Raw genomic sequence first — 12,774 nt, forward strand, 5'->3', positions numbered from 1 at the left:
CAACTTTCATACAGATCCCATAAAAAGTATGGCCTCTAGAGAGGTCACAAGGTTTTTTTATTATTTGACCTACTGACCTAGTTTTTTAGGGCACGTGACCCAGTTTCAAACTTGACCTAGATATCATCAAGGTGAAAATTCTGACCAATTTTTATGGAGATTCATTCACAAGTATGGCCTCTAGAGAGGTCACAAGGTTTTTCTATTTTTAGACCTACTGACCTAGTTTTTGACCGCACATGTCCCTGTTTCGAACTTGACCTAGATATCATCAAGCTGAACATTCAGACCAATTTTCATACAGATCCCATGAAAAATATGGCCAGTAGAGAGGTCACAAGGTTTTTCTATTATTTGACCTACTGACCTAGTTTTTGAAGGCATGTGACCCACTTTCGAACTTGACCTAGATATCATCAAGGTGAACATTCTTTCCAATTTTCATGAAGATCTCATGAAAAATATGGCCTCTAGAGAGGTCACAAGGTTTTTCTATTTTTAGACCTACTGACCTAGTTTTTGACCGCACGTGACCCAGTTTCGAACTTGACCTAGATATCATCAAGATGAACATTCAGACCAACTTTCATACAGATCCCATGAAAAATATGGCCTTCAGAGAGGTCACAAGGTTTTTCTATTATTTGACCTACTGACCTAGTTTTTGAAGGAACGTGACCCAGTTTCGAACTTGACCTAGATATCATCAAGGTGAACGTTCTGACCAATTTTCATTAAGATCTTGTGTAATATATGGCCTCTAGAGAGGTCACAAGGTTTTTCTATTTTTAGACCTACTGACCTAGTTTTTGAAGGCACGTGACCCAGTTTCGAACTTGACCTAGATATCATCAAGATGAACATTCTGACCAATTTTCATGAAGATCTTGTGAAATATATGGCTTCTAGAGAGGTCACAAGGTTTTTCTATTTTTAGACCTACTGACCTAGTTTTTGACGGCACGTGACCCAGTTCCGAACTTGACCTAGATTTCATCAAGATGAACATTCTGACCAACTTTCATAAAGATCCCATGAAAAATGTGACCTCTAGAGTGGTCACAAGCAAAAGTTTACGGACTGACGGACGGACGCACGGACGACGGACACCGCGCGATCACAAAAGCTCACCTTGTCACTTTGTGACAGGTGAGCTAAAAAGCCCTGCTGACTTTTGACATAAGCATAAGAAAATGCAAGTGAACTGAGAGCTTCTTGAAAAATGACTAATACACATACCTGTCATTTCTTCTTCTGTCATAGATTGAATGTTATGAGCAGTAACAAGATAAGCCTCAAAAAATGGAGCCAATATCGAGTGGAAAAATCGAAGTTTGTCCTTACAATCCTCGTGTTCTAAGTTCACCTGGAAGGTAAAATATTCATGTCCATTATGTGACATCTATGACACTACTCAAGACTGCTTGTCATGCAAGGAGGATATATCTGTAAACATTTTAGTGAAAAATCAAATGGAAACTAGAGCTACCACTAAAGATGATTAATACTCCCAGACACCGGTTTTATACAGGTAAAGTAAAACTTAGTGATCATGACTTTTGACTTTCAAGTTTGACATAGTGACCTGGGCTGATGAGGTTAATAATTTATCCTTATTGTTTTAAATCCCTTCCAGTAGTTAAGAAGATACGGAGTGGACACAAATAAAATATTTTATCTTTGACCTTGAAGTGTGACCTTGAATTTGGTCCTTATGACTTGGATTGTGCACTCAGCATGTCTCCTGGATGAGGTTAACAACTGATGTTAATTTTATGAAAATTCTTCCAAATGTGACCTTGACCTTGGACTAGTGACCTAGGTTGTGCACTCTGCAGGTGACCTTGACCTTGGACCTAGTGACCTAGGTTGTGCACTCTGCAGGTGACCTTGACCTTGGACCTAGTGACCTAGGTTTTACACTCTGCAGGTGACCTTGACCTTGGACTAGTGACCTAGGTTGTGCACTCTGCAGGTGACCTTGACCTTGGACTAGTGACCTAGATTGTGCACTCTGCAGGTGACCTTGACCTTGGACCTAGTGACCTAGGTTGTGCACTCTGCAGGTGACCTTGACCTTGGACCTAGGTGACCTTGACCTTGGTCCTAGGTTGTGCACTCTGTGACCTTGACAGAAAGGGGAGAGGTTTCCCTCTTGTGAAGGAGAGGAAAGGGGAGAGGTATGACCCTAGTATAGGACAGAATGGGGAGAGGTACCCCCCTAGTATCAGACAGAAAAGTGACCTAGGTTGTGCACTCTGTGACCTTGACCTTGGACTAGTGACCTAGGTTGTGCACTCTGTGACCTTGACCTTGGACCTAGTGACCTAGGTTGTGCACTCTGCAGGTTGTATCGATGAGGTAAATAACTGATGTTAGTTTTGTGAAAATCTTCCCAGCCATTCAGAAGATATGGATCACAGCCATTCAGAAGATATGGACCACAGCCATTCAGAAGATATGGATGGGACATATTAAACCACTGGCTTTGAAACTAGTGACCTGCACATAGTTGATGAGATTAACAACTGATGCTACTTTTATGAAAATCTTTCCAGCGGTTAAAAGACAGAGCGGACATGAAGTTAAGCAATTTGATATTTAACCTCCCTGTGTGATCTTGACCTTGATCTTTGACCCAATGACTTTGGTTTGTGCACTGCACATCGTCTTGGTAAGGTAAACAATTGATGTTAGTTTCCATGCTAGTTTTATGAAAATTTTCCTAGCATTTCAGATGATATTGAGTGGACAAGATGTACAGACAAACCAACAGACAAAGTTTATTACTATTTCTATTGTTTAAATTAATGTAATAGTTGGTAGCAGGTAGATTCCTTTGTTTGCACTCTGTACAAGCCACAAATAAATCACATAAAGAATCTGACAGTTTTATCTGACCAGGCAGATGCTTTGTTTATTACATGTAAGCCAATACTGGGCTGAAACTGACCCGTAATAACTGCTCCTGTTGACAGTAATTGTCCTCATCATCATCTCCATCCGCCCAGGATAGACTCGCAGACAACCTTGTAGCCCACTGCCGCTCATGCACATTTTCATAGGTATCATATTGCTGAAAATACATCATCATAAACAGATACAGAGCAACTTGTAAATTGATTAATAACGAACAATTAGATTGTTGGCTTATGGAAACAAATGAAATGTTGAGCCTAAACGTGTGTTTTACAAATGAATATATATGTAATGGCAATTGAGATCAAGTTCAATCATGCAAGCTTTTCTATTCTGAGCAGTCTATCATATGTTATTTCTGTGAAATGAAAGGTTTATTACTGTCAGGATACTGGTTATATGACCCAGGGAAGTGCCTACGCCTTTAGTATCTTGAACAATGGTTTGGGTCCAATCGCTAAGGTGACTATGTCTTAGACTAGCTGACAAACGATGTAGAATGTCCTTTGTTAAAACGTAAAGCTGGTGAAACCAAATATCTCAGATATAGAATTTTCCTCTGGCTACCTTGCCTAAATGATTCGTGTACTAATGATTCGTAAATGATTTTAATTATGAGCTAGACAATTTCAGGGATCAGGCAAATCACTAAATGTTTCAAACTAACAATTTTCAATTAGCTCAAACTCCTATAGGCTGGAGACTTTATACTTGACTGGTCTTTTTGTTGAAGTTCCTGTCAGACAATGTCTTTGAATCAACAACATACGAGTCCTACCGCATAGATGCTCGGCCTCTGTCCTCTCAAACTCTATAAGATTGCCCTGACTCCTGGATGCTCAGCGTCTATATGCTATCATATGTAGCATTCAACTACCATATAGGTATTATCCCCGATGCCTTGGCTGTACTTCGCCAATAATGCTGAACCGTCTATAAGCTGGAACTCTCCTACTATCTCAGTAGATTACCAAACTCTGGGTCTCTGTCTCAGCTTCCCGATGCTCAGCCTATATATGCTATCGTCTATAGCATTCAATTACCTTTAAGGTAAAGCTCCTATGCGCTGGCCCTATAGCTCGAAACCTTATCGAAATTCTGCTACTCTTCTTTAGTCTAAGAACTTCCAAAGTCTTCTTTTTAATAATTTATCCGCCCTGACAGGGTAACTGCAATAGTCTCCTTCTCAAGGTACTGGGATAAATTATTAATTGAATCCTCGATGTGTCTTCTTCAACCGCCGGACACCGAATGAGCTCTCTGTCATCAATCTACCTATTTATACCTTAGCAGACGTGCTATTTTTAGAACTTGTTTCTGATTGGTCCAAATTTAAACATAACGTTCTACAACGAGTACTTGCTCTATCAAGTATCTGGTTCCCTTTAACCTTTGTATATGATATAATGTGCGAAGCTGGGACCCAGCTATCCACATAATGAACCCAAATCAACCATAAATGACCCAAATTCTATTATTAACAGCAATTCAACAATAATTATAGCAATGATAGCATGGAAAAGGGAGTCAAGCACTATCTGTGCTTATGTGTTACGTTATCAATATATCAAACATACAAATTATTCTGACAATTACATCTTGTATAATCACTTTTCTGTCTGATACTAGGGGGGTATCTCTCCCCATTCTGTCCTATACTAGGGTCATACCTCTCCCCTTTCCTCTCCTTCACAAGAGGGAAACCTCTCCCCTTTCTGTCTAATACTAGGGGGGATACCTCTCGCCTTGCTGTCCAATACTATGGGGATACTTCTACCCTTTCTGTCCTATACTAGGGGGAAACCTCTCCCCTTTCCTCTCCTTCACCAGGGGGAAACCTCTCCCCTTTCCTCTCCTTCACCAGGGGGAAACCTCTCCCCTTCTTGTCTTATCCAGGGGGAAACCTCTCCCCTTTCCTCTCCTTCACCAGGGGGAAACCTCTCCCCTTCTTGTCTTATCCAGGGGGATACCTCTCCCCTTCTTGTCTTATCCAGGGGGAAACCTCTCCCCTTCTTGTCTTATCCAGGGGGAAACCTCTCCCCTTTCCTCTCCTTCACCAGGGGGAAACCTCTCCCTTTCTTGTCTTATCCAGGGGGAAACCTCTCCCCTTTCCTCTCCTTCACCAGGGGGAAACCTCGAGATCTCCCCTTCTTGTCTTATCCAGGGGGATACCTCTCCCCTTCCTGTCCAATACTATGGGGATACTTCTCCCCTTTCTGTCCTATACAAGGGGGATACCTCTCCCTTTCACCAGAGGGAAACCTCTCTCCCTTTTGTCTTATCCAGGGGGTTCCTCTCCCCTTCCTGTCCAATACTACGGGGATACTTCTCCCCTTTCTGTCCTATACTAGGGGGATATCTCTCCCCTTTCCTCTCCTTCACCAGGAGGGAAACCTCTCCCCCTTTTGTCTTATCCAGGGAGATACCTCCCATGCTGTCCAATACTATAGGGATACTTCTCCCCTTTCTGTTTAATACTAGGGGGATACCTCTCCCCTTCCTGTCCAATACTATGGGGATATTTCTCCCCTTTCTGTCTAACACTAGGGGGATACCTCTCCCCTTCCTGTCCAATACTATCCCCTTCCTGTCCTATACTAGGGGGATACCTCTCCCCTTTCTGTCCTATACTAGGGGGGATACCTCACCCCATTCCTCTCCTTCACCAGGGGCAAACCTCTCCCCTTTCTGTCCAATACTATGGGGATATTTCTCCCCTTTCTGTCTAATACTAGGGGGATACCTCTCCCCTTCCTGTCCAATACTATCCCCTTCCTGTCTTATAATAGGGGAATACCTCTCACATTTCCTCTCCTTCACCAGGGGGAAACCTCTCCCCTTTCTGTCCTATACTAGGGGGATACCTCTCCCTTTCCTGTCTTATACTAGGGGGATACATCTCCCCTTTCTGTCCTATACCAGGGGGATACCTCCCCACTTCCTGTCTTATACTAGGGGATACCTCTCCCCTTCCTGTCCTATACTAGGGGGATACCTCTCCCCTTTCTTTCTAATACTACGAGGATACCTCTCCTTCACCAGGGGAAACCTCTCCCTTTTCTGTCTTATACACGGGGATATCTCTCCCCTTTCTATCCTATACTAGTTTGGATACATCTCCCCTTTCCTCTCCTTCACAAGGGGGAAAGCTCTCCCCTTTCTGTCTTATACCAGGGGGGAATCTCTCCCCTTTCTGTCCTATACTAGGGAGATACCTCTCCCCCTTCTGTCCTTTAATAGGGGGATACCAGAGGGAAAGCTCCCCCTTTCTGTCTTATACAAGGGGATACCTCTCCCCTTTCTGTCTGATACCAGGCAGATAGCTCTCCCCTTCCTGTCTTATACCAGGGGGATACCTCTCCCCCTTTCTGTCTTATACCAGTGTGTTGCCTCTCCCACTTCCTGTCTTATACCAGAAGGATACTTCTCCTCTTCCTGTCCTATACCAGGGAAATACCTCTCTCCCTTCCTGTTCCATACCAGGGAGATACCTCTTCCCTTCCTCTCCTATATCAGCGGGATACCTCTCCTTTTCCTGTCCTATACCAGGGACATACCCCTCCCACTTCCTCTCCTATTCCAGGGGGATACCTCTCTCTTTCTGTCCTATATCAGGGTGATACCTCTCCCCTTCCTCTTGTATTCCAGATGGATACCTCTTCTCTTCCTGTCCTATACCAAGGGATACCTCTCCACCTCCTCTCGTAGTCCAGGGGGATATCTCTTCTCTTCCTGTCCTTTACCAGGGGGATACCTCTCCTCTTCCTCTCATATTCCAGGGGGATATCTCTTCTCTTCCTGTCCTATACCAGGGGAATATCTCTCCCACTTCCTGTCCTTTACCAGGGGGATACCTCTCCCACTTCCTGTCCTATACCTGGGGGATATCTCTCCCCTTCCTCTCCTATTCCAGGGGGATATCTCTTCTCTTCCTGTCCTATACCCGGGAAATATCTCTCCCACTTCCTGTCCAGGGGGATACCTCTCCCACTTCCTGTCCTATACCTGGGGGATATCTCTCCCCTTCCTCTCCTATTCCAGGGGGATATCTCTTCTCTTCCTGTCCTATACCAGGGGGATACCTCTCCCCTTCCTCTCATATTCCAGGGCGATATCTCTCCCACTTCTTGTCCTATACCAGGGGATACCTCTCCCCTTCCTCTCCTATTCCAGGGGGATATCTCTCCTGACTGTCCTTTAACAGGGAGATACTTCTCAATGGTTTCTGTCATCTGAGAAAAAATTCAAGTACTTTTCAAGGACTTTTTACAATTTTTCAAGGACTATTAATCAGAATAACTTTTACTGTGTTCATCATGTTATAAAGTAAAACAACATTCAAAATAGTATCAGCAAATACTCATCATTTGTCAGACCAAATGCATGGCTTTATACTTAAGGCTGCTACATAAAAACATGTGTTCTCCTGCATTTTTTTTGTTTAGACTTTCGTCAAAAATTATCAAACATGGGCCAGTGACACGATTCTTTAACAATGACATAAAATGTTCACTAAAGCCAGACACAGTCAAGTAGACAGCCTTCCTTTCTCCACATTTAAATTGACTTGCAATTGTGCTGTCAGGAAACATAGATGAAAAAAAGTTTATCAGAATTTTCTGATGATTTGTATGACTGATGTGTCATAGCCATTTTTAATGTCAACAATATTTCAGCTTTGAGTACACTAATTTTGGTCATATAAGGGGTAACACTGCTCTGTTTCATACTTGGTAGTGCTGGTATTACAAGTGAGTCATTGTTATTTTCATCAACAACAGCTTCAGCTTTTTTTTTTAAATATCTGGTTTGGGTAGTAAGAACAACATCACTGGATTTTTAGATTGATTTGATGCACTATTTTGCTGATAGAGCGGACGCAGTGGTCCACTGTGGTAACACTGTTTGACTACGAAACCAGGGGTCATGAGTTCGAGCCCCCACTTCTCCAACAAAAAATTCAAAACATTGAGATGAGTCTTGTGTATGGGTGCTTTACACCCGGCATGCTAAGAACCAGGGAAGCTTCTGGAAGTGGAGCGTCTTCCGTATCTTGCACTAACCTCCTTCTAAGATTACTAACAGTCTTCTGGAGGAGTCGCCTATATGGGTTACCGGTCGGCGTTTATAAATAAACTTATATACAAACATATTTTGCTGATGTTTAACACTTTTCATGTGGCTTTTAAGTGCACTCTCTCCCATTAATATGTCCACAATTTTGTCACAAGACGTACAAGTTTGTTCTGTCAGCATTATAGGGCTTCAGTTACTGTTTATGTTTGTCATTTGTCTCCCGCTTACCAGAGTAAACACATTTTTTTTTTTTTTACTCATTTTATTCACTAACGTTCACTATCACAAAGTTAAAAATGAAAACGGAAATATACAAACGGTGATATAGGTGATATAGTAGAGATAGCACACTGTGTAAATCTCGATAGAATGCGTCCACAGACCACTATCAAAGCATACTGGGAAATAAATAAGTGACCAAATCCAGCTCTTTCAAGAATTTATTACCAATTTCTCCTATTTATTTTAAACCTTATTCTTTCTGCAAAGCAAAGTTACTGACAGAATGTTTTCAAGGAGCCTTGGGTGAAATTCAAGCAGTTTTTTTTCAAAATTCAAGTACTTTTCCAGGTTTTTAGGGTTTTTGTCATTTTCAAGGAGTTTTCAAGGACTATCATCAAATTCATGGACTTTTCAAGGCCTAACCCTCAGTATCTGAGCAGTCACTTGGACAAGGTAAAGTATGATGAATCAAGGGCCATAAATCCAATGAAAATCACTGAACCAGAATATGCCGACTATATGCATAAGTAAGCTTGGCACTGATCACTTCTGTAAGATCTGATGATAATCTACCCAAGCATATATGAGAACAGGTCAAAACATCATAAAATTTGACAATTCAAGGGCCATAACTCCACTGAAAATCACTGAACTGGAATATACCAATAATATGCACTTCTAGGCTTGGCAATGATCATTTTTATGAAGTATATCCACCAGGTGGTGCAGGAGGAGGTGTGTGGACAAAATCTGTGACAGACAGACAGACTGACACAGCACTAAATCAACTTCTCCCCATCACAGGTGGGAGACACAATCCTGGTCAATTACACGTGATATAAAGGACTTACATCTTGATGATCATCAATTTTCAAAAGTTCTGATGTGACTAGATGATCCAGTATATCTGCAAGACTCTCTTCTAGTTTAGCACACGGCTGCAAAAAAGTCAGAAATTTAAGTTTTCTAATCATGTAATGAAGGTATTTACATTTCTCTTTATGGGTATATAGCAGCTACCTTACAGTCAACTTGTTGGTTGGTAGGCGAGTCTTGTGCAAACAATTTGAGGAGCAAACAACTTCAACAATTTTATGATCACTATAAATGAAGTGTGATATTTTTTCTTCGTCTGATGAAGGTGGGGGACACTTGTGCACCTACACCCACTCCAATTTCTAAAACGTTTGTGGAATGAAATACTTCCACAGTTTTAAAGGGAATCTGAAAAAACTTCATACAGGTCATCACCATGAAATATAGTTGAACATTATTTTGTTTCTTGATTTAAACAAGAGGATCATGATGGTCCTGAATCGCTCACCTGTCCCCACATGACCCAGTTTTAAACCGAGTATGACATCGTTTTCTATTATTTGACATTGTGACCTAGTTTTTGAGCTCATGTGACCCAGTGTTGAACCTGACCTAGATATCAAGATAAAAAATTCTAACGAATTTTCATGAAGATCCGTTGAAAAATATGGCCTCTACAGAGGTCACAAGGTTTTTTATTCTTTGACCTACTGACCTAGTTACTGATAGCATGTGGCCCAGTTTCGAACTTGACCTAGATATCATCAAGGTGAACATTCTGACCAATTTTCATGAAGATCCATTCATAAGTATGGCCTCTAGAGAGGTCACAAGGTTTTTCTATTTTCAGACCGACTGACCTGGTTTTTGATGGCACATGACCCAGTTTTGAACTTGACCTAGATCATCAAGGTGAACATTCTGACTTACTTTCATGAAGATCCATTGAAAAGTATGGCCTCTAGGGAGGTCACAAGGTTTTTCTATTTCTAGACCTACTGACCTAGTTTTTGCCGCAGTTGACCCAGTTTCAAACTTGATCTAGATATCATCAAGATGAACATTCAGACCAACTTTCATACAGATCCCATGAAAAATATGGCCTCTACAGAGGTCACAAGGTTTTTTTGTTATTTGACCTACTGACCTAGTTATTGAAGGCATGTGACCCAGTTTCAAACTTGACCTAGATATCATCAAGATGAATATTCTGACCAATTTTCATTAAGATCCATTCACAAGTATGGCCTCTAGAGAGGTCATATGGCTTTTCTATTTTTAGACTTACTGACCTAGTTTTTAACCGCAGTTGACCCAGTTTCGAACTTGACCTAGATATGATCAAGATGAACATTCAGACCAACTTTCATACAGATCCCATGAAAAATATGGCCTCTAGAGAGGTCACAAGGTTTTTTTAATATCTGACCTACTGACCTAGTTTTTGATGGCACGTGACCCAGTTTCGAACTTACCTATATACCATCAAGGTGAACATTCTGACCAATTTTCATGAAGATCCATTGAAAAGTATGAACTCTAGAGAGGTCACAAGGTTTTCCTATTTTTAGACCTACTGACCTAGTTTTTGACCGCAGTTGACCCAGTTTCGAACCTGACCTAGATATCATCAAGATGAACAATCTGACCAACTTTCATAAAGATCCCATGAAAAATGTGACCTCTAGAGTGGTCACAAGCAAAAGTTTACGTACGCACGGACGACGGACGCTGCGCGATCACAAAAGCTCACCTTGTCACTATGTGACAATGGGCCCCCAAACACTGTCAAGTTTGTGAAGCAAGCTACTTTCACATTTTTTAAGGGATTAAGATGAAACTTTTAACAATATCTCTTCAATATGATTAGAGTTAAGCTCCAGACAAGAGTTATGATAAAATCATAACAAGAGCTCCTCAAAGTGTGGTAAAATATACACCTGAAGTTCTCCATAGGAGGAAGTAAAATCAAAAGAAATTTTTTTTTTTGAGCGAGTGTAATGTGGCCATGGGTGGGGCAGCTTTTGTGAAGTGGTGGTGATAGAATACTAAGGAAAAAGAAACTAGTTGTTTGGTCTTTTTTTTTCTTTTGGGTGGGGTGGGTGGGTGGGGGTCAGTGGTCAATGTATTGTGTGTGTGAGGGGAGGGGGGAGAGTAATATAAGCTAAATTGGGGACCTTGAACTTTGACCTACAAACCAAATTCCTGTGCTCTGCACATAATCTCATCGCTGCTTACCTATATATAGTTTGAAGTAAATTTTTTTTTGGAGGCAGGGGGTGGGGGAGCAGTGGAGGAGAGGTAATGTTGGGGGTAGGTGATGAGTAATGTGGATTGTTGCACTCCTCAAATCAACCCATCACCACCAACCTATGTTCCCAGTCAAAGTCAATACCTTGAGTAGTTCTGAAGTTGTGCTCTGAACACAAAATACAAAGGACAGATTTGAAATTTGTGATCTTAAACTTTGACTTACCAACCAAGTTCATGCACTCTGCACATTGTCTCATCACTGCTTATCTATGTGCCAAGTTTGAAGTCAATATCTTGAATGGTTATTCAGTTATACTCTTGACACAAAATATGATCAACAGATCTGACCTTGCTGTGACCTTGACCTCCGACTTAAGGCCTGGTTCATGCACTCAGCACCTCACCACTTATTCAATAGCAACAAGAGTGCCAGACTGTCACAAAATACGCCCGTCATCGGACAGGGCTAAATTTGCAGTTTTTCAAGTAATTCAAGGGCCATAATCCAAGAATGCCTTGGACAATTTGGCTGGTTACCGGACTTGGCCGAGATATTATGCCCAGAAACATTGTCAGCAAGTCTGGTGAAGATCGGATGAAAACTATTTGACTTATAGAGCGGACAAGGCTAAATTCGCTGTTTTTCGAGTAATTCAAGGGCCATAATCCAAGAGTGCCTAAGACAATTTGGCTGGTTATCAAACTTGGCCAAGATATTATGCCCACAAACATTGTTAGTAAGTTTGGTGAAGATCCGATGAAAACTGTTCGAATTAGAAAGCGGACATGCTTTGGATGCCGACCGCCCGTGTCCAATCATCCTACGAAGTTTCAACATTCTGGATCAAGTGGTTCTCAAGTTAGTTTTCCATCTTCAGGAACCTGTGACCTTGACCTTTCATGGAGTGACCCAAAAACAATAGGGGTCATGTACTGCATATGCCCTAACACCCTAAGAAGTTTGAAGGTTCTAGGTCAAATGGTTCTCTAGTTTTTTATCAGAAATGAAATGCGATAAATTCTGGCCCCTGTGACCTTTACCTTTGATCCAGTGACCACAAAATCAATATGAGTCATCTACCCTGCATGTACTATCATCCTATAAGTTTCAACATTCTGGGTCAAGTGGTTCTCAAGCGGTTTTCCATGTTCAGGCCCCTGTGATCTTCACCTCTGATAGAGTGACCCCAAAAACAAACAAGGCCACCACCAGTGTCTCGCCCAAGGGCAAATGGATTCATGCTAGGGGGCTTTATACTCACATTATATTTTTAACACTACATGTATTGCAAAAATGCAAAATGCTAATTTCTTCACGGTCAAGGTCATTAGGGGGCCAGGACTCACCATGGGGGTGTAAAATGAGTTTTTGAACCATCCTACAAGGTTTAAAAGAAATATATTTAACGTTTTTTTTTAGTTATTCCTAATTGTTGATGCCGTTGCCACCGCCAGAATTTGAATCCCTTAGCCTCGCTGCCACTAAAA

At 41.6% G+C, this 12,774-nt stretch overlaps 1 protein-coding gene across 3 annotated transcripts in view; it reads right to left on the reverse strand.

Moving 5' to 3' along the window:
- Window positions 1-12,774, reverse strand: part of LOC123546991 (glycerol-3-phosphate acyltransferase 1, mitochondrial-like) — a 183,898-nt gene that overhangs the window by 17,736 nt on the left and 153,388 nt on the right. For all 3 annotated transcript variants that reach the window (XM_045333709.2, XM_045333707.2, XM_045333708.2), the window contains 3 exons: window positions 9,069-9,155; window positions 2,954-3,076; window positions 1,240-1,366 (listed from right to left, as the gene is read on the reverse strand). In XM_045333709.2, coding sequence (XP_045189644.2) covers window positions 1,240-1,366; window positions 2,954-3,076; window positions 9,069-9,155 — 337 coding nt within the window. The remainder of the gene's footprint in view (window positions 1-1,239; window positions 1,367-2,953; window positions 3,077-9,068; window positions 9,156-12,774) is intronic.

Source organism: Mercenaria mercenaria, chromosome 9 (assembly GCF_021730395.1).
Source record: "Mercenaria mercenaria strain notata chromosome 9, MADL_Memer_1, whole genome shotgun sequence".
NCBI lineage: Eukaryota > Metazoa > Mollusca > Bivalvia > Venerida > Veneridae > Mercenaria > Mercenaria mercenaria.